At 30.5% G+C, this 23,524-nt stretch overlaps 2 protein-coding genes across 6 annotated transcripts in view; both read left to right on the top strand.

The window, feature by feature from the left end:
* Nucleotides 1-4,625: 4,625 nt before the first annotated feature.
* LOC100869201 (uncharacterized) lies at nucleotides 4,626-20,467 on the top strand. Of its 2 annotated transcripts, none has more exons than XM_086915541.1 (5): nucleotides 4,626-4,815; nucleotides 5,643-5,727; nucleotides 9,844-9,975; nucleotides 10,502-10,594; nucleotides 19,227-20,467. In XM_086915541.1, exons 2-5 carry the CDS (start codon nucleotides 5,646-5,648, stop codon nucleotides 20,258-20,260), a joined length of 1,341 nt encoding a protein of 446 aa, XP_086771667.1. In that variant the 5' UTR covers nucleotides 4,626-4,815; nucleotides 5,643-5,645; the 3' UTR covers nucleotides 20,261-20,467. The 2 variants fall into 2 exon arrangements, with proteins under 2 accessions (XP_086771667.1, XP_086771666.1); XM_086915540.1 differs by having other exon boundaries at nucleotides 4,682-4,815; nucleotides 19,209-20,467.
* A 795-nt stretch (nucleotides 20,468-21,262) lies between these two features.
* The window catches only part of AstA-R1 (allatostatin A receptor 1), a 36,868-nt gene continuing 34,606 nt past the window's right edge, over nucleotides 21,263-23,524 (top strand). The window contains exons 1-2 of one of the 4 annotated variants that reach the window (XM_086915537.1): nucleotides 21,263-22,028; nucleotides 22,229-23,119. The gene's annotated coding sequence lies outside the window, so the exon portion shown is untranslated. Of the gene's footprint in view, nucleotides 22,029-22,063; nucleotides 23,120-23,524 lie in introns of those variants that run through there. The other 3 variants (XM_086915536.1, XM_086915538.1, XM_086915539.1) reach the window with 3 other exon arrangements.

The raw sequence follows: 23,524 nt of genomic DNA, 5'->3' as shown, positions 1-23,524 counted from the left end.
AAAAAATATAAAAAATAATTTCATTCAATTAGTAATTCAATGTATGTATAACATATTTTCTTTTCAGTTATCAATTTTTTTTTATTATTACTAATTCAGTAATTTGTTTCAGATAAATTAATTCAAGGTGCAATATTTATTATGATCTCAAACAAATATGATAAAAAAGAGAAATTTTAATTTTTTTTCTATAACATGAATTATAGAAAAATGATTAAAACTTTAAGTTTATTTATTAATTGAATAATAATAATTTTATTGAATTTTACTAATTCTTTATAGTCTAATTTGTTTCAGATTCTATCATAGGATCAGTTGAAGAGGATTCATATTTTATATAATATCCCTTTTCCTTTTCCTTTCTTTTTCCCTGTCTTTGATTACAATAGAAATTTAATTTAAGTATATAAGGTACCTTATTAAATTTATATATAAGTATCTTTAGATTTTTATTAGGTAGGGATTAGAAAAGAATTTTTAGGTAGGGACCATATTTGAGTCTATTTCCAATTGTTATTATATTTTATGAAATTTTAATTCTTATTTGTTTATCTTGTCATGATCATTGTGGAATCAATCATCAATTGAAAGAAATTCATTTTTCATAATCTATCCTTATTTGCCTTCTTTTTTTCCTTATTGTACATATATTTTTGATTCACAGGAAGGTAGGCTCTCTAAACAAATCTTCAAATTTTTATATATATAGGTATTATCCTTAAACTTTCATTAGATAGGTAATGTAAAAATTTAGCTTTTATATAGGTAGGGAACGTCAAATTATTTTGATTTGTGACACATATTTTAAGATGCATATAAAATGTGCAAAATTTCCAAATACTATATTTATTGCATGCAAAATCCTCTTATTAAATTTCAAAAAATTTTATCCTAGTGGTGGCATATATGAATATCTTTAGACATTTATTGTCTAAGGGAGATTAAATTATAATTATAGGTAGGTAAAATTAAGTTAACTTATAATTATAGATGGAAGTTACTTTAATTTACAGATTATTGAAATAATAAAAATAAAAATTTATAGATAACAAAAAAAATTTCAGGAGATAAATAAATTATTTATGGATAAGTACTAATTAATATTTAAACTAAAGTTTACTTATAAATGCTTGCATGATACTGCTTAAAGTAGAATTTATTTGTATATGCATGCATAAAGTACTGCTTAAAGTAAAATTTATTTATAAATGCATGATTATTGATAAGTAATGGTGGTATTGGTGGTGGTATTTAAGTTAAACAATTAAATATAAGTCTATTTGAGACATATTCTGTTTTCTCTTCTTCTTGCATTTTTTTTTATCAATATTTTATATTTTCATGGTAATTAAAATATAAAATATTGATATATTAAGTATTTACTCTCATATAGAATTATATAAATAAATTAGGATTTAATTTAATTTTTATTTCCAGCTTTAGCTTTCCGCGTCGGTTTTTTTTATTATTATATAATTTCTTTTGTTGTTTGTTTTGCACAACGATCAAAATAGTTTTGAATGTTTTGCAAGCATATACCAAAAGAAAAATTTATTTGAAAATTAATCAATTTTTACGTAAAAGGTGGGTGGATGGGACGTCGTGGTTAGGGTGGGTCTCCAACTCGCAGCAACCTCCACGAGGTGAGACCTGGAAATCATTATTATTTCATATACAATTTATAATCGTATCGCTGATACAATTATAAATTATATATTAAATATAATGAGCCAATTGGCTGCCTATAGGTATAGGGCATTTTGGTTTTTAAAAGATTTAAATTAGAATTTATATTAGAATTCTAGATTAGAATTTTTGGAAAAACATTGTTTCTTCAATCAACAATTTCAGCAGTGGAAACTTGTTTATATCAGAATTTATAATATGTAAATAATGAATAAACACATAAACGCAAGGAGACAATTTAAGATAAAAATTCACTACTATAAATTAAAAGAAGATTGAAAAAATTGATTTGATCTCAAAGTTAAAATAATCTTTAAGAACAATAATATTAAAAGAAGTATTTAACAGAAATATTAAATTTAGATAATAAAATACAAAATGCAAAATATAAAATATAAAATACAAATCACAATATACAAAATAAAATGCAAAAACACTTAAGCAAATCAATTAATCATAGTAAAATTTACAATATTAAATTTTATTTTATATATTGCATCTTTGTTTGATTTACGTAATTAAACCAAACTGCAGGATATAACGTGGTTCAATCAGGAAAAACGATAAGATAGTCTGAACTGTATCACGGATGAAATAAAACGGAACACAATCGATGTGGCACCGGTAATTTCTTAGAAAGAGATTGAAGGAGGGTTGAGATCTCTGTCTCTTTTTTTTTTTTACATCCAGTCGCGTGTACGAGTAGAAAAGATGATACGCTGCCGTACTAGATGATATGAAATCTATTGGAATGGGACAGGTATAGCAGGAGGTGTGTACGATCGTGAGCAAACGTGTAACCGAAACACGATACAATGGAAAAAGGACGGAGAGGAAGATATATTTTAGCGGCATGCGTTGTGCGAGAGGAAAGGGGAACGACCTTAGCACGCGCCTCCACCACTGGAAGGTAAAATCCCACCACCAAGCGCGTTTCCATCCTGCGAAAGAGAGGGTGGAGGAGGAGATTTCCCTCCTGATTCCCTTCGTCCAAGGTTTCTATCCTTGAACAGCGCTGTCGAAAACTGGGAAACGGGGCTTTTGCGCAGTCTCCAGATCGAACATCCTGCCATCGAGAGCACGGGAGCCCACCGAAAGCGCGGATGAAACGTTCTTCGGCCCCTCTACGTGGATGAAACGTACCGACACGTGAGGACGTTTGACAGAGCACGCTTGTCGATAAGATTTCTGACGATACATACGTGTCTGCGGAAACTGCGGAGAGGAGAGTTTGGAAACGTGGCGGACAGTGGGATGAAAGACCGATGTAAATCATTCTTCGAGGGACGTTTCCTTGGCAAATGTAGATTCGTATCTTGAAATCTGTTAGAAGAGGTTTGATATTAGTAGGGAAAATATTTTCTTTATTTTTTTTGTTTATTGTGGAGGAGGGAGAGGGAGAGGGAGAGAGAGAGAGAGAGAGAGAGAGAGAGAGAGAGAGAGAGAGAGAGAGAGAGAGAGAGAGAGAGAGAGAGAGAGAGAGAGAGAGAGAGAGAGAGAGAGAGAGAGAGAGAGAGAGAGAGAGAGAGAGAGAGAGAGAGAGAGAGAGAGAGAGAGAGAGAGAGAGAGAGAGAGAGAGAGAGAGAGAGAGAGAGAGAGAGAGAGAGAGAGAGAGAGAGAGAGAGAGAGAGAGAGAGAGAGAGAGAGAGAGAGAGAGAGAGAGAGAGAGAGAGAGAGAGAGAGAGAGAGAGAGAGAGAGAGAGAGAGAGAGAGAGAGAGAGAGAGAGAGAGAGAGAGAGAGAGAGAGAGAGAGAGAGAGAGAGAGAGAGAGAGAGATTGCGTGGTAAATTAAAGAAAAAATATCATGGATATAATTTTTGAGACAAAAAATGTTTTTAAGAAAAATATTACTATATTGAAGAAATGAGAGTTAAAAGTAAACGAGGGAAAATAAGAATTTTATTAACTCGAACATTTTGAGTTATATTTGATTTTAGTAACTTTAATAGTTGTTGCTAATCGTTCCCTTGTGATTTAGTAAATCACAATATTTATAAAATAGTTATAAAAATATAATAATAATTTAATTAAGAAATGGGAAAAATAAATAGTTAATAAAATTGAATTAATTGAAATTATTTATAATATAATTTAATTATAATTCAATACTGAATGAAATAAATGAAATAAAATTTTTACTATTTTTTCCCATTGGATTTTTCAAGCATTTCCAAGTATTATATAGTAAGATCTTCAAAAGACATAACACAATGCATAGAATAAAGAGAATAAATTGATATCACTTACTTATTATAAGATAAATTTCTTTATAAAAAATATAATTATGCATATGGTACTCCTATATGAAATAGATCACGTAAAAAGATCCTATATTATAATGCAATTTTACATGGAATAAAAGTTTTTTATTATGAAAAAAAAAAAATTAAAACGATAAAATTATAGAAGAAGTAATACTGTAACGTTTGTAAGAACTATATAAATTTATATGATTTATTCTTCACGAGAAACAGAAATTTTTTCATGAAATTCTGTAGTGAAATGAAAAAATATTTTCTTTGTTTGTTTGATTAAGAAAATTTTGTTTCGAACGTTATGCCGAGACAATGATGTCATGGAATAATAATTCCATGCAATTCTATGATTCAATCTTTACTTCGAATTTTCGATATCTCCTGTTATTATATTTCGGAAATTAATATATTCAGAATTTATCATTTAATCATTATTACAAAATTTATTGGAGATATAAAATGTATAACAAAAATGGCGGGTTAATTGTAATAAATTTTAAATTAATATTCATAAAGTATTTTCATTTTATAGAAAATCATATCATACGTTTAATATCATATTTTAAAGATATTTTTAAAGGTTAGTTATTCTAAAGGTCTCTTTAAAGCCCACGCTTTTTTCTATTTTCTGATCATTAAAACGATTATTTACGCTCAACATAGTATTTCCTTTTACGTCACATTCGCGCCATATCGGTCTCGTTTTCCAAGTCTCTTTCTCTCTTTATCTTTCATACAATCTCGTCGTCCATCTTTGTTTGAGTCACGGCTAACGTCAGGTCAGTATCGGTAGAGCATTTCACTGAATGTTCAGTGTTCTACTGACTACGTGTTGGAGTGGACGTTTTCGCGTGTAATCAGTGATATTTTTGTGGTAAGTTTGCTTTATTTGTTAATACGAGATTATTATTTTGTGTTCGTTTAAAAATTTACGTTAATTATTTGTACGTAACGTAAGGTATAACTGTAATAAAGTGATTAAGTGTAATAAAGACGAACGACGCAATTTGTGATTTCTCTATAGTTTATCAAGGTCACTGGATTAAAATCGTAAACTCGATATCACCAACAGTTTTGAATATTAAATATTTAAATTGTTAGCAATTTATTTCAATTTAATTCAATTATTGCACTAATTGAAAAATATATATCATGCATTATTACGAATGCGTTTGAGGTTATGTCCAAGGATAGGTATGACGAATGATCATGTAGAATATAAGACAAGGATGGATGAGAAAAAAGACATTTGCGCGGGCTATTTACAAATCGTAATTAGTGTTCATTGTCAGATTTAAATTTCTCTTTTTTATTCGTTTTTATGATTGATATTTGATCCATTTATTATTTTATTTCAAAATTTTTAATTGTTATTTGATATGTCGATCATTTTATAATTCTTCTCTTTACTTAACATTCAATGATCAATAATATTTTTTTATATATTTTATATTATTACATTAATAGTTAATCATCTAGGACTTTTTTGATATGCAATTATTCTTTATTATTATTATATATTATTATATTATATTTTATATTACATCGATTCCAAATTGTTCTAAAACGTTGAATTATTTTGTAATACAAATATAATGCTTGATTATCTTCTTGGAAATGATAAATTTCTAAGAAATAAATATTCTCATTTTTATTATTACGAAATACCGACTATAAAAATGAATATTTTTTTTGTTACAGAAAATGTTTTCCACTTCTACACTAAGTGTCATATTAGGGACAATTTTACTTATCTCTTCGATTCCCGATGCAGCTTCTTTCAGCAGTACGTAAAATCAAATATTTTTAGGTTATTAAAAATTTATTTTTGAAAAATTTTCAGGAAAGTTGTATTTTAAATTAACATTACTATAAAACTTAATTATAAATTATTATTAAAATTATATTATCGATTATTATTTGCGGTATTAAGATTAAGTCGTAACATTGCAATTCAATTGCTATGGTCAATCGTTTCGTTTGATGGGGATTAAGTGGACTTAATGGAAACAAATGATTGTTTTTTGTTTTTAATCTCCAACACGACTGATGCAATTATATTGACCTTTGTTGTTATCATTGACATTGTCTCTTTTTCTTTTTCTAATCCAATAGAAGAATCTATTAAATTTCTATTAAAAAAGAAAAAAAAACTGATAGAGATCAAGAGATTTAATATACATAATTTTAGTATACATAATTTTCATTATTAGATTTTGAATAAATTATGTCAGATTTTTAGGTTGAAAATATTTATGTAAGAGAATTTCTATGTATTAAAGAATTTTTTAATTATAACAAAGATTATAGATATTTTATATCCATCAGAAATAATATACAATAATTTTCATTTATCATACATATAATCATTCATTAATGTCTTTACGTAACCAAGCAATTCTTGTTGGAGGTCATAAATAAGTACTGTTTCTAGATATATTCTCACAGTTATTTTTGTGGCAAAGATATCTTATTAAATGTTTTTACCAGATGGATAATTCTTTTCATAAATTAAATAGCTTTGATGAGATAAAATAATTATAAGCTTTTATATGGGGAAATTTTTCATTCATTAATTAGGTAGTAGGAGGGTGAACAAATTTTCTCTCTCAAAGTTGAAGAACTTAGTTTCTTTTAAAAGGAATGTAGCTAATTGAAGTAATTGTAAAAATTGTTCTATAATTTTTCCCACAATTTTTCTGTGAAATTCTATGCCTAGTTAAATGAAATGTAGTTCATAAAGTGCTGGTAAAAAATATATATATAAATGTTTAATAATTTTTTTAACAGCTTCTATGTTGTTTTTAATTTGATGGCTATAAACTTAAAGTATATGTAATTATACAAAATATATGTAACTTAAAGTATCTTAATTCTTTTCAATTTCCAAAAATAAATATTAATAAATATAATTTATGTCAATATTGGTGAATATAGGAATGTAATATTGCAGTTCAAATTGCATACTAATTAAAATTATATTATAATTGCATTTTTTTATTCTATTTATATTATGTTTATTGTAATATCGTTGCAAAAAAATAATTTCATTCATAGATATATGTTCATTCATTTATTTTGTTATTTATTATACATATATATATAGATTAGATTTCTTATTTTGCCAATGAATCATAATTTGATCAGGATCATATAGAATATACATTAAACCAAATTGGTATAATTAATTATCTGACCTTAACTGTTACTGTTTAACCGATATTCATATAGAATGTAATAATTATAACCATATATACATATATACATTTCATTTATACGGAAGATCGAAACGAAATATTCACTCTATGATTGATTTTTCATAATTACAGTTGTTGTTTGCGTTATCATATAATACGTGCATTTTAAAAAATTAAACTTGTTTATCATTCAATATATTATCCATTTACATTGATAATATATTGATCAATGAAATTTAAATTTGCAAAAAAATATATACAAATGTTAGAAATATTACCTATTTAAATAAAAGAAATTAATTTTTTGATTTTAATCTTGTGATAATAGAAAAAGTAATGTTATAATTATATTAAAAGAAAAATAATACAATTTATTTTAGATTTCGTACCAGAAATAATATAAAAATTGTAATAATTCTGTAACCATTACAGAAAATTTGTCTGACAATTTCAAAAGTAGAGTATTAGAATACAAAAATTCGAGAATTGAATTAGCATCCACATCCATAATTTATTTATGACAAAAAATAAAAAAAAAAAATAAAAAAAAAATAAAAAAAACTCACGCATCAATAGAAAATCATTCCCAGTTTACGTGCATAATACTCTCATTCTTTCTAATATTACGATTCTTTCCTTCATCCGTTCCATTTGTCCCTTGATAAACGTTTAAGGACAATTAGAGAAAGGATCATTAGCCTAGTTTTAATATTCTCTTTCTATCTTTCCCTTTTATTCCATTTCTTCCCCAACACGCAGGATAGGGGATAACATGAAGCTTGGGCGTTAACTTTGCAGCTGGTTCGCTTTCTCTCCCTCCCTCCCTCTCTCTTCCTCTCTCTCTCTCTCTCTCTCTCTCTCTCTCTTTCCACTCCTCTTTCCGGTTGTCCTCCTTCTCTCTCAGCCGGATAATTGAGAATCGATGGGGTTATATGGGGGGATGACGGTGTGGTGCTTGAATAGAATTACGATTAGCAGCGTTACGCCGATGCGGGCCTCGGTTGGATAATGTCTGGTAAATGCGCGCTCCAACTTGTATTTTCAACCGGAGCAAACTTTCGTTTCTCGATGGTGTATTTCCAGAAATGGTGTTTCGGGAAATAAGAAAATGCGAGACGCGAAATAAAATAAGAAATTTTACGCACGCTCTTGCGTCATGATATTAAGTTAGATCAGATTAGGTTAGGTTAGGTTAGGCGAACGTCTGGTAAACACGAGTTGCACGTTGGAAATTGTTTTTCATTAGAAGAAACATCCGTTTCTCGATGGTGTTTGCTGGAATAATGAAATACGAGATTATTGTTGACGTGAAATAAAACAAGAAATATGTGGGATTGTAATATTAGGTTAGGTTAATGCACGTGTTTTTTAAAATATGGAAATGTTATGTTGATGTGAAATAAAATAAGGATTTGTACCTTTTTGTGAATAATATTGGATGGAGTTATATGAAATTACAGATCTGTTGAGCTTTGTTTCCATTTTGATCTGTTGACGCTTTATTTTTTTTTTTCAATTTTTTGTAAAAGTAAATTGTAAGGAAGAAAAGAACGTGGATTTAAATCAAATATAAGAATAGCACATAAATGTATGCATCAGATAAACAGATTTTAATTTATTTATCAATAAAATGTATATAATTGATATCCTCTTAGGAAAAAGCACACTTGTGCGTTTTTTGGTTAATTCCTATATTGATACTCACATATATGGTTTTCTTATTTTACATAAAATTTCAATTTTTTTTTTCTTTTAGTATATTAATAAATAGATATTAATAAAACGAGATATTCTATATTTCTAAATTATTTAGATATGTAATAAATTGAAAGTGTAATATATATATATATATATATATATATATATATATATATATATATATATATATATATATAATTGTGTTCAAATATATTGGCACAGGTGAATTAGGAGGACTAAGTAGGTATTTGCTTACACTTTAGTTGTTAAACAAGTAGGTTTAGTTACTTAGTTGTTCAATTTCTGTTTTAGAAGTTTTAGAGAAACTTGATATATAAGGAATATCGAGTTAAAGTTACTTAAACACAAATATATTTATTCTTTTACAAATAATTTTGTAATTGACAACATACAAACATACAAATGTTAATCTTAAAACAAATTTTTACAACCACTTATATCAGATATTCAAAATAATCATCGTATATTTGTTCCAAGTAATTTTTCTTTAGAAAAACTATAAATTCTCCAAGAAGAGAATTTCTTCAATTTCTTCTTCTTCCGGTATACAAATTTCACTGTTACAAAATTATAATGTGGCGCGATATTATACTCTTTAAAACGAAATTCTAAATTTCTCCACCAAAGTTTTACGTTTTAATCCAAAAAATATAAGTTAGAAAAGTTGAACGTATTGTGCTAGCATATAACCTCAGCATAAAACCACGATAATGTTAATATTTAACGATGGTAGCAGTTTCCAGTGGAGCGAGCATCGTTTACGTGGATCGTTCGCACGAGAAATTGAAGCATCGAAAACGACCCATTTGATCGAGGAGCATCAGTAGCTCCGAGATATATAAATTTCATTTACGACGCGTCTCGATTGAGAACTTTTAATGAACCATATCCAATCGCGAGATCATGCCCCATTGCTCGAACTTTCCCCACTAAACGGGGGAAAAAAAAAAAAGAAACTCGCTAAAGTGTTACTTTCTGGTCCACAGAGTACGGGAGGACATGCAAGGACATAGGTTGCATGAGGGATGAGGTCTGCGTGATGGCCGAGGATCCTTGCTCGATCTATCAACGAGATAACTGCGGCCGTTATCCGACTTGTATGAAATCCCGTCCAGGCGGTAAGAATGTTCACTCTTTTCGTAAATATTGATTCTCGTCGATCTCAAATATGTACGCAGTGTAGATCGAGGAGAAAGAAACAAAGGCGCATAAATGTTCTCGATCCATAAATTGATAACACCATTGTTCCTCGATCAATTACGTGTTCATTAAATTTTAATCTATTATGGGTAAATTGGCGACCGGTTGCATGCAAATTTGCTCTCTTTATGATTGATAATAATGATAAATAGCATTTTGATACTTTAATGAACGCGGAATGAATTACTTATGTCGGTTTACTCGTGAAGTGTACATGTATGAAGTAATTATCGTGAAATAATGTGGATAATTTATCAGAGAATTTATTTAGATAGTTATTTTCGCTTTATTCTTTTTTTTTTTATATTTGAAACTTAATACACAGTTCGAATTTTTAAAAAAGAAAAAATTATAAATTTGTTTAACTTTTAAACCCATCAATGTGATACAACGTGAAATTTTTGTATACCAGGATTGAAAAGACAAGTATCTTTTTATTTGCAGAAGCTAATTGTGCTAGCACTCTGTGCGGTGAAAATGAATACTGTAAAACCGAGAATGGTGTCCCGACATGTGTGAAGAAATCAGCAGTAAATGGTGAGTGTTTAAATTCCTCTGTCTTTTATTCGTATTGATTATGCTTGCACGCTGTATGATTAATACTGAAGATCTAAGTGCATGAAGCAGAGAGCAGAATATATGAAAATGAATACAATTGAGAGAGGAATACAATGTCGTTTTAAATTCTCATATATGATTCGAATTATTAATGTAATGTTTTATCTAAAATTTTATTAAATAGTTTAGAAAATATGTATCCTTATGTTTTTTTTTTTTGCATGATCTAATTAAAAGGAATATTAAAATATTTTTAATATTTTAAAGTTGAGTAGATGAGAAATAGACAGGTTCTATAATTTTTAAAAATTAAAAATTAAAATTAAAAAACTATCAAGTTTTTTTTCTTAATATATTCATGGGATATTGTATAAGCCACAAAATTAATTAATTCAATTAAGAATAACCATTTTTTTCTCATGTTGAAGTTAAAAATTTTTAACAATTTAATCAATTTGATTCTTGAGTGACCGATATATTAAAAATTTGAAATTTATTTCAAAATTAGAAAAAACTTATTTAGCATTTGTTTATGGAATTCTGAACTATTGTAATCCTTTCTCAATTTTACCAAGAACAAAACTTTATGCCTAGCTTTATGCTTTCTTGTCCTATATTGTATGATTTTACGTTTCTATAAAATTATTTTTGCAATGGAATTATACATACCTTTTTATTACAATTTCTAATTTATCGTTATTTATTTATTTTCGAATAATATACTAAATAACTGTTTGGCAGTTTCATTTCAATTTCTCACTTTGATTTCATACGTGCAGAGGTGATTTACGCGGAAATAACACGTTCTTTATTGATGTAATCTATGAAATCGTTTCGAGTGGAAATTACAATGACACGTCGACACGTGTACGCTTCATTAAAACTTCCGGTGTACTTGGACTTGAACACGTTTTATATGAATCCCGATTTATTTTTTCATTTATCTGATCGTATAAATCTGATTTGGTTAATAAAAACGGATATTTTTAAGAATTTGCTAAAAATACTTCACACTTAGATAGGATGTATTGAATTAAAATTTTAATAAAATATATTTTTCATATTTATCATTGAATTGATGTGATCACAAATCTTTTGCAACAGATTTATCTTTTCATTTTATTTAATTATAAAATTTTTCTTAGGATATTTTATATCATCGTATATTAAATTTTTATATATATTTTTGATAAATCGAATTGACGTGTAATATAAATTCTTTTTGCAACTGCAAATAAGATTTCCAAGTAAAAATCTCATAATTTCGAAATATATTAATGAATGTAAAGCGATGTGTAACGTGAGGTTGCAAACCCCAAGAACCTGTATCTTGAATTTTTTTCCTCTTCTCCGCTTTTTCGAACACGATCTTTCCATTATCGTCTCTTTCTACACAAATGTGTGGATGCGCGTATATATTCACACGAGGTTATAAGATTTCGAAAGAAATTGCTCTCCAACTTAGATATAAATTACTCGGATATAAAATTTTAGCCTTGTCGATAAGGGAGAAAAAAATTTATTGATCTAGTTACAAATAAAATTTACTAGAAATGTATGCTTCATATCGTTACGTTAAAATTCTCTCATTTTAAAAAATCGTATATCACAAACTAATATCTTAAATTAATTTTACAATTATGTTTACCACAAATATCAATAAACATTGATTATAAATATTGATTAAATAAAAAATATTATATTATATCGTTACTTTTTCCTTGATATTTTCGTCCTAGGATAACTACATAGCATGCAGCATAGATGTTCACTTTTAACGCTTTCCAATTATTTTCGCATATCTAACACAGGATGAAAATAACGTAGCACAGTTTTTAGAATCCTCGTAGCACCTTTGTTCGACTAACTTCATTAAAACCAGTTACTGTAAAAAGAAAAAAAAAAAAAAAAAAAAATTTCCAATTTTTAGTGAAAGGATTTTGTAGTGGAATGTATATAGTTAGTTATAACCTGAGAGTGTTTTTTTTTTTTTTTTTTTTTTTTGTTAAATAAAACTGCTCTCATGTTTCTCGTTAATCATGTTCGTTTATATTTTTCTTTTTTCTAAACCCCTCTTTTCGTTTAAAATTCCTCGACGTACTCGAGGGATTACATCTCTATAGATCAGTGTTTCCCAACCTTTTTTGAATCATGTTCCATCTCAACGCCTCGAAGATACTTTGATACTCTCTTCAGTGAATAGCAAACGATTAGATTACCATTATACTCAATTAAATAAGAAAAAAAAAAAGGCAAAACGTTTCTGAGTTCAATCTTTATTAGATTTTAAGTGGTGCAATTTTGAAAGTTAAGTATTACAAACTTTGTAGAATTTTTAAAGAACGAGGTTTCAAATTTCTATCATTCATTTATTGATTAAAAATCAATCATTTTTGGAGTTATTATAGTGATTCAAATTTTTCCTAATTGTAACAAGATTTAAATCTAATTACATATTTAAATAATTACTTTTTCATTCGCTGATATTTCGAAAGCCGGAAATCGTATCAGAATAAAGGAAAGAGCGTTTTTTCTCTCTCATCCATCGACCGAGAATCTCTATCTTCGAAGTTATAGAGCGGTTCAAATTTTAATCTAACGTCGATGAAGTTTAACTTTCACATAAATTACGCGAAAAAAAAATATTCTTATTTCTGAAAGAATATAACTCACAATTTATTAATATATATATATACTGGAGAAATTAATTTAAAATGCATCCTTGGATCCTTTGTTTAATCAAAATGCAAAACGAGAAAATTGTGAGAAATGATTCGTAAGAAAGAATCAAGGAATACTGCTTTCGCATTCCTGCAACTGTGCCGCTCACGAGGCGACGAATGGCAACATGATTTCCATTACATTTTTCCCCCTGCACTCCTTTCCCTGCGTGGCGTACACCCGCCCTTCCCAGTTGGGAAACACTGTCACAGATAAAATACGACGTAGAAGAGGACGAATCTTTTCAGGATTCGAGTCGGCGGGCGTTTCGTACGTAAACGGGCAGCGAGTGAACAGCGACGAGAAGCAGCTCGATAAGACAACGGCCAGCAACAGCGCTAGCAATTCGAACCCTTACGCCAATGCTAACGCGCCACCTGCTGAACCAGCGGGAGGGTATCGCCATCAAGTGAATTCCGCCACCAATCTGGGTTATCCACCTTATCCTAGCTCCGACACGGGTTCCAAGAATGGATATCCATCGTATCCCGGTGGCAACGCCGGTTCCAACAACGGGTATCCGCCTTATCCTTCCCCCAATCAAGGGAATCGTCAACAGGATTTAGGATATCCGCCGTATCCAACGCACAACAAAATGCCGATGCCTGGACAGTCGAATTATCCCTCGTATCCTGGCCAACCTGGCCACTCCAATTATCCCGTCTACCCTGGGCAACAGCCCGGCGGTTATCAGGGATATCCCCAACAGTTGCCACCCGGCCACCAGAATTATCCGTATCCGAATTATCCAAATCAGAATCGCATGTACCACAACAACGTTTATTCCGGTTATCGAAGGAATTCCGCCATTGTGCAGTCCCCGTGCAATCTCGTAATCGTTTATTTGGCGAGTTTACTAGTCGTCGCGTTTGCTAATAATAGATCGTGATCACCGAAATGGATGGATGATACGATAATGGATGATGGGGGATCAAAGAATCTTCCCCGATTTGACGTTAGATAATTTGAATAATTTTGGCCAATGCTAATTAGGGAAAATTGTTAATTGCCATTGTGTGTATATTATGGTATAGTAATTTTTGAGGATTTTTTTTAATTTTTCTTTTTTTTTTTTTCTAAATTATTCGTCTGATCTGTATTCTTATGTATTCTTTTACAATTAAGTTGATTATTAGTCTGTTTGATTAAACGCGTTTAAGAGGGAGGAGGGATTTTTAAACGAGAAGAAACGTCTCATTGATCGATATGAAAATTTTTCTAATATATTTTATTACTATTTTATTATTGATAGAGATAGATATATATATATTTTTATTTTAAAACCAGTGTAAGAGATACTCTAAACAAATCTTATTTTTCTAATACTCAGTATTTTTCTTTTCTGCTTTCATGAAGATTCTATCTATAATTCCTTAAAATTATAATTATCACAAAATTTGTATAATGCATTATACGTGCCTTCCAACGTGTCTTTCATCGCAATGATGATTCTTTTGTAATTGCATTTATGATTAACAGAGGGGAAATACAAAAAAAAAAAAAAAAAAGAAAAAAAACTTTTCCATAGAAAGTAAGTAAGATTTTTTAAAACATGTTGGATGCTGATTATGCATTTGACCAACATTAAAATCGTGCTATTTGTTCTTCCATTTGTTGATGTTGATATTCGATGACGTATTGTTTCATCATAACGTAACAATTTTTACAGCGCGACAAAATATACGCTTCTAACAATAATTGAAAATTGAGAAATTGAACAGCTTTCTGGAGCAAAAATCTATAGTATTTTCTTCTTAATTCTTCTTATTAGAATACGCAACGCATGAATAATGGATCAGAGAAATATAATTCCTCAGATCACTTTTCCAGAAAGCTTTTCAATTATACGCAACAAAGGATCATCAAAAACTCCTCAAGCGCACTAATTGCGATGAATCGATTAACTTGGGTACCTGAATCGTGGTTTCAATCGAAGATCGCTACTTTATACTAGGTTTCTTTCAGGGAAAAAAAGAAAAAAAAAGAAAAAAAATACGTGCATGTTTTATCATCCATTCTCAAGCGAGTGCACAATTAAGTATCGCGATGACACATTTTCGTTGCGCGCAAAATATTTTCGCCGTCCAAATACAATAATGACAATTACTCTTTAGCGTAAAATAAAATGTTATCTATATGCCCATGTACCATATATCTATTCGCTATATGGATGTATATTTGTATTATGTACGATTATCGTTTCGAATATCGTGAATACGAAACGAATATCGATGCTATTTATCGGGGCTCTTGACTCGGAATAAACACAAAAAAATAATATCATTTCTATCCATAGATTTACTGTACAATAATCCTGCCTCTTCCGCCCTCGTTACGTTAAGCTACAGCCGCCTGCGAATAACGTTTTAGAATTAATTTCTCGAAGACGTGGCAAACACCGACTGATCTCGTTATCGTTTCGAACCCTGACACCTCTTATCTACTTGAGCGAGCTACGTAGAATTATACTTTGTAGGTCACAGTTCCTTAACTGGTTAACTGTTATTTCCATTTTATTATGGCAGTTTCTTTCCATTACTATTTCTCTTCTTTTTCTTCTTCTTCTTCTTCTTCTTCTTCTTCTCTTTCGTGATTTATTTCTTTTAAACAGAATTATAATTACTGGCTAATTTTAAAATTTCTCTTACCTTTCCTCTTATTTTGCTTTAACGTAATTTGCTTTTATCTTATAATGGGAGCTCTAGAAGCCAATCAGTGTTTGAAAATAATTTCCATATTTCAAGAATGTTTTCATTAATTATAAACTTTCAATTGACGAATCAATCATTTCGGTAGTTTAATAGTGAAGAGAGGATTTATTAACATTTTAAAATACGAATAAATAATCTTTTGTTATTTTATCGATGAGATAAATAGATTTAATTCACAAATTGAAGAGTGGAAGTTCAAAGTGCTATAATAAAACATAATAATATGAAATAATTAACAATTACAGAATGCATGCTTATAAAAAGCAAATTTAAGATAACTTTATCTTAACATCAGCTTGTGATATTAATAATAATATCAACTAACAACAAACATCTTACTTTTGATAAAAGTAAGAATATTTTAATCCAATGTAGTTTATACGGTGTTTCAACAATTCTTAATTATTTCGAGTAGTTTATTCAAAGTAGAATGATAGTTGGAATTTCGAGTTTGGTGTAGCTTTTGACTACCACTCTCCAATTTGACAGCAAACCCAACACGAAGACCAGGAAAGATTAGACCAACTCCACCCACACCTCCACCCAGGTCTTCTTCCAATGGATATGGAGGAAGAGTGAGCGGTAACTCAGGATCAAGGAATACTATTGGAAATGGTTCTATTTTTAATCGTTTGTTTGGCAATGATCGTATTTATGGGTCCAATGGTGCGACCACACCTAAGAGCAGTGTATATCCAGGTGGCAGTGGTTATTACAAGACCCACACCTCTGTAGATGATCAGGGAAACAGAGTTTGGAAATTTTCTGGTTAAATTCATTTGTTAGTTAAGTTAGTTGATGACACAAATGATCTTTGTCAAATTGCAATGGTCAACAATTTTGAATAAATTTATTAGTTCTTTTGGAATGATAATTGAAGTCACATCTCATCAATTTTATTTTTCATAAATTTCTGAATTGTGAATTTTTGGTGAATATCCTTAATTTTTCAAGAGTCAATAGTTATTTATTTTTGTGGGATTGATCGATCGCAAAATTAAATCTTTCTATGACTTAGAATAGAAATTAGAGGGACAAAGATTGACGAAGATGGTTTTTGTTATCAGCCTTTCGATTTATAATTTACTTATTATTTTATATATAACTCTAATTTTAGGACCAAAATTAATTTTTTTTAAAACTAGAAACTGCAGTTATTGTAAAACATTGTTAAGAAAAGCGTGTAAGAAATCAATCTTCCATTTAATGATATTCTTTCATGTACTGATTTATTTTTGTACTTGTATTTATCATGAAATTTGACAAATATTTCATTGTTTTATGAATAACTGTGGTTCTTTATAGTGCTATGATACAATTATGAGATACATTTATATAACACTATTATCATATAGATGTATTAAACTTATAGTACTTAATGAGCAGTTTAAATATTTTCCTATATAATGAACAAATGTATTAAAAAATATAATATATGGAATTCTTCAGCATTTCTTTGGATTTTCCCAATTTCAATAGATATTTCCTTCACAAATATGTTTAGAAAAGTATCATGTATTTATCAGTATGAATCATTTGTATTATATCTATATATATCTATATATAATTATAAATATATACTTTAACATCATTTTTAACAAACAAAAATGTGATTACATAACTTCAATGCTATTAAGAAAACAACAAAAATAATCTTATCACAGAAATAAAGATCGACCTTCATATTATTACAAAATTCATTTACGTTGTAAGATACAACTTAATTAGAAGACTATAAATGTCCAAGAATATAATATCCAATATGTATTAGCAATATATATATTATACTTATGAACTATGTCAGTTTGATTGAGCAATACGGAAACGATAACAATTGAATTGGACTTGGCATGAGAACGAATATTTCTGAACAATTACAAGATAGATCAACGAATTACTCGCAGAATTCGTTGGAGATAACAATTTATTGAAGAAAAAGAAGAGTTTAAAAATATTAAATCTCGTGAGACCAAGGATCCTCAACACTCATTTGGAAAAAAATTCTGAATCATCGGAAAGTTATCATCAGAAGTTAAAAGATCATATCTGACTATTTTTCTGGATCTGAAGTGTTTATCGTTTTGAAGTGATTATTCATCAGATTTTGATGAATTCTACCCATCGAGCTCTGATTCTATACTAATAAAGAAAGTGTTGAAACAGTGGATTCTAATAATATGAATGATGATATTTGAGTTAATGAGAAGCAGTGATTGAAATAAGAATTCTGGACAATCTGCACAGTCTGGTAAGATATCCACAAGGATATCTCCGTTTATTTTTGAACAACTATTGAAATTCAGACTTAAATATTATTGCCTATGTTTAATAATACGAGATGGAAAACATTAGCCAAAAGATATAGGAAACACCGACTGATCTCATTTATGATCATTGAACTCTGACACTTTTTATCTACTTCAACAAGCGATACAGAGTTATATTTTGTAAATCACAATTCCAGTTTATCATTTTATCGTTTTGTATATATTTTTCTATACTTTTCCTATTTTATCTTTTTTATTACAAAATTACAATCTAAGAACTGTACATATCCAGTTTATAACGATAAATGATCAATGGAACAAAATTTGGAAATTTTCTGTTTAAATTCGTCAAATAATACGATATAAAATATTTTTCTATGTAACGAACAAATATATTAAAAGATATAATCCAATTCTTTATTTTTTTCGATTTTTCTTAATTTCCACAAATATTAGTTCCATCACAAGAATTACAACGAATAAAACTTAACAATACGAACACGAAATCACAAAAATTTCCACGCACACATCATTTATTACACACACAGCACATCCGTAATCGTATACTTTAACATCAACTTTTAACAAATGGAAATAAAAAACACAATGAAATTGCATGATTGAATGCATAGCTTAGCTTCGGTACTACATATAACACAAACGGACAAAGCAATAAGAAATAAACCTATCGCGCGAACAATGTCGGCCATTATAATATTACAAAATACATTTACATTATGTGTATTACAATTAGCTTAATAACACACTAATTGGAACAGTATAATTGAGCAATAATAATACAGCGTCAGCTTGATTGAGCAACGCAGGAAACATTATTGGACATTAGGCATGGCATGGAACGAAAATCGATATTTCTAAACAATTAGGAGGCAGATGACGAATTGTTCGCAGAGTTCGATGGAAACAGCAACAGCTTACTGAGAAAACGAGAGACCGGCAGTGAGGTGGATTCCACACCGGATGACACGCAATCGATTAAGACCACGGATTTTAGATACCCATCCTCCGGATATCCATCCTCCGAAACTCGATCAAAAGCTGACACCTCGGTCAAATCATCCGGTTACCCATCCAGTTCCGGTTACCCATCGAACTCTGGTTATCCCTCTAGCGGTTCATCCGGTTATCCATCCAGATCGTCCGGATATCCTTCAGAATCGGGAAGTTATCCGTCGAGAAGCTCTGGCTATCCTTCTGAGGCTGGATATCCATCGAGAAGCTCGTCCGGTTACCCATCAGAGTCTGGATATCCTTCGAGAAGCTCGTCCGGTTACCCATCAGAGTCTGGATACCCTTCGAGAAGCTCGTCCGGTTACCCATCAGAGTCTGGATACCCTTCGAGAAGCTCTGGCTACCCAGCAGGATCTGGTTACCCATCTCGTGGTAGTTCTGGTTATCCCAGTGGCTCGTATCCTTCATCAGGCTCAAGGGGATATCCCTCATCGAGCTCCGTTGACGAGCAAAGTGTGAAGAGGGTGGATGCAAACTCTGTGAATGCTGCTTATCCCAGTCAAGCTGGTAGAAGTAGTTCAGGATATCCGAGTCAGAGCTCTGGGTATCCTAGCCAAGGTGGCAGTTATCCAAGTCAGAGCTCTGGATATCCCGGCCAAGGTGGTTATCCGAGTCAGAGCGGTGGATATCCTGGTCAAACTGGCAATTATCCATCGCAGTATGGTGGATATCCTTCACAGTCTAATCCATATGGTAACTATTATCCTGGGTATAATCAAGGTTACCAACAGGGGTATCCTGGGGGGTATCAACAAGGATATCCAGGGGGGTATCAGCAAGGATATCAAGGGGGTTATTCTCCTCCTTCTACTACCAAGAAGCCTAAATTTACAGATCAGTTGGGCAATATAGCCAAAGATCTTGCTGGGAGATATTTGACTCAGGCTATTCTAGATAAAGTTACCAGATATTAGAATGTTGAATGTATTTTTACAGATTTTTGAAGTAATTTTTAATATAATTAATTTATGCTTTCTTCTATAATAATCTCTGCTCACTATGGTATCAATTGACATTTATTTTAAGTTATGTTGCAATATTATGAAAATGTGAATTCATGAATAAAAGTTATAATTTACTTTGTTTCTTTTTGTTCTTTTAATAAATATATTTTTCTTGCAGCTTGCAGTAATATTATTTGAGTCATTGTTTATTTTTATACTTTTTTCCTTTTCATAATTAAAGAAAAAAAAAAACAGACTTCGTTGTTCTGAATAAAGGTGTTTTTTTACAAACAGCCACTTACATCTTGTTTAATTATCGTGCAATGGGTGTTGATGACACATCGTGTGAGGACAACTTGTCTAATTAACTAAACTATTTTAGGCATGTTTAACAACTGATCGATCGTTGCTATGAAACTGCTAGTGCTTCTATGAAACTAGCACGAAATTCTGGTATAGAAGGACAGTAGGTATATAATTTTTAAATTCTTTAATATTTCTGGATTTAATAATGCTGAAATTTTTAAATTATATCATAATTAATTATTGTAAAAGAAATTGTAATTTATCTTGGAAAATTAATATAATTTCTAAACTTAATTTAAGTGATTATGAAATAGATTTTGATTATTTCATATATTTTATTTAATTTATTACAGTATAACACTTATTTATTATAAAAAGTAAAAAGTTTTTAGATCATATATCAATTATGTTATCGATAATTATAATATAAGTACATTTAAGCATAAGGTAATAGGAAATTATAAATAAATTTCCAATTTTTATTTAAATCTGATTACCTTTTGACTTAAAATTATAGAATTGTAAAACTAAAGTTAAAATATTATTTATTAAAATTATAAAATTAAAATATCATACAAGGTATAATCAATAAATTATGTTCCAATAATTGTTTATTTATCAAATTTAATAAAATTACTTTAATATCAATCATTAAATCTACACAATTTATACTTTGTTCTACGACATTGAAAGTTGGTAAATTACTATTTAATCGATATCAAACTTTACTATTAATCTACTAAATCTACAATTTATACTTTACTCCCCACTATTGCTAGTTGATAAATCAGTGAATGAAAAAATTACTGCACCGAAGGTACAGTTAAATTAATCGATTTATCCAAACTAAATCTACGATTTCTTCGTTCTTCAATATTACTAGTTGGTAATTTAACTGTGAAAGAAGTTTACTGTATGAAGGTACAATCGTGACTCGATGTTAGCGGCCGAGGAGAACGGATCAATAAGTTCGTGGAGTGAACTACGAAGGGTGGTAGATGCCTCTTGCACCCTTTCCACGAGAATAGTCCTGCATCCCTATTTCAGGTAAACTCGTGGCCGATATTTCTTCGTCTCTGTTTCTACGATCTGCACAGTCGTGTCGCATCCACCGCTGGTTGCGTACCTCGCGATCTTCAAAACACTTAATAGTTAAACCGCTTCCTTCGATACAAAAGTTCTTCGAATTTAATTTTATTTTAAATAAAACACATTTACACGATAGAAGAATTTTTACCGTAATAATTTTCCCGTTAATCGTGATAAATAAAATCGAAAAGAGGAAGGACGAGATAAAAAGTAGACGGTGAAAGCTGTTATCGGTGCGAATGAAAAAAATAAAAACTGATAAATAATTTTCCAGGAAGTGAAGTGCTCTTAAAAATTTTTTTTCAATCAAAAACAAAAAAAAAACAAGAAAAAAGAAGAAGAAGTATATATATATATATACTTTTTTTCGCTTTAATATTAAGTTAAACACGTGTGCCGTGTGTTGCATTGTTCCATCGATTTTTCTTTTCTTTTTTCTTTTCTTTTTTTTTTTTTTTTTTTCTCTCTTTTACTCTTCCTCTTCAAGAAACCACTCGGCAAATTGGCACTTTTAACGCCACTTTGACTAATATTTCACACAAGTGACCCGCTTTCGAAAAATCGGGGAACAACATGATTTTCACGAAATTCAAGCGGAAGCTGAACGCCCCAGAACCCGAGCAAGTAACTTTCTGAAAGTTGTTCCCAACTATTTTGTTTATGTGCCAAATTCATCACGATCCACCAGTGCGTTAAACGCTGTTTATCCCTGCCTGTGCGGATGCCTATCTTGTGAAACGTTCTGCAGTTGAAAAACCGATTTTGTTTCCCGAGATCGCGAGTGTGGGATACGACGATCGGTGCATGGGGGTGTGAACAATTTTCTACTATGAAAGATATGGGAAAATAATCATCAAGAAACGTAATGTTTCATTTTAATATCCATCGTAACGCGAGAACGATCACGGATCACCATGACCTAGAAAAGTGCTAGATTCAATGCAACTTGCTTGATATTCTCGTGTTTAACGTGCTCATTAAATCCAACCTGTTTATTAACGGAAAAAGAAAAAAAAAAGAGAAGAGAAGAAAGAAAATTATCGATCGAAATTTAACCGATCTCGAATCTTTCAAATTAGATATTAAAATTCTAAATAAATAATTAACACACCTCGCGCGCACCCCATAGTTAAATAACACGTGACGAAACAAATGCGTGTAAATTATTATTCTCCCTAAAATTATTAATATTTAATCTCGTGAGGAATCGAGTGTGTTGTGCTGGATTAATCCGTTCGTCCATTTGTGAGAGAAATCGGCGTTTCCAAGGAATTTGGAACGGTGTAATAATCGGCTCGTCATGACACCAGGTTACAAAGGTTGGCCGGCGACGTTCATCAGCTGCACATCTGCGAAACCAGAGTTGTATCAATTAGGAGCCGTTCGACGAGCAATCATGATTCGATCTATCTGCATCAGTTACGCCTTAATCCGGTAAAAGGAAGGGCGGACGATCATTAAATCTCTCTCTCTCTCTCTCTCCCCGCATCTGGTACGAGAGGTGGCAGAGGTAATTAAACGAAAATGCTGGTAAATTTTGTAAATAGCTAGGGAAAGGAGGGGAGAGGGGGGGAAGAAGGGAGGCTGTTATAGCCTGTTGTGCTAGGAGAGAGGAACACCCACGTGTTCCATCGACCATCTCCTTTGGGAAACTTTGGTTGGTTGGTTGACGACTACGATTATTTCCGTATCGAATCTTTATTAAATTCCAATTGGGCGGGCTTGACGTGAAATTTTGTCGCAAATGAAACGAATTCTCGTCGAGGTTGTGGCTTTATTGAAAATGATATTGATCGCGGCTCGACTCGATAAATTGGATACATCCAATTTATTTATTTC

This window comes from Apis florea, unplaced genomic scaffold (genome assembly GCF_048593485.1).
Source record: "Apis florea isolate Af1SG1 unplaced genomic scaffold, ASM4859348v1 contig_3791_pilon, whole genome shotgun sequence".
NCBI classification, from domain to species: Eukaryota; Metazoa; Arthropoda; class Insecta; order Hymenoptera; family Apidae; genus Apis; species Apis florea.
This window is presented reverse-complemented; position numbering and strand designations above follow the sequence as displayed.

What these genes read in the sequence shown, in the direction of transcription:
- LOC100869201 (XM_086915540.1), top strand. Translation starts at nt 5,646, where the DNA reads ATGTTTTCCACTTCTACACTAAGTGTCATATTAGGGACAATTTTACTT. An exon ending in CGATGCAGCTTCTTTCAGCA is followed by an intron (nt 5,728 to 9,843) that starts GTACGTAAAATC and finishes TCTGGTCCACAG; the next exon opens with AGTACGGGAGGACATGCAAG. An exon ending in TATGAAATCCCGTCCAGGCG is followed by an intron (nt 9,976 to 10,501) that starts GTAAGAATGTTC and finishes TTTTATTTGCAG; the next exon opens with AAGCTAATTGTGCTAGCACT.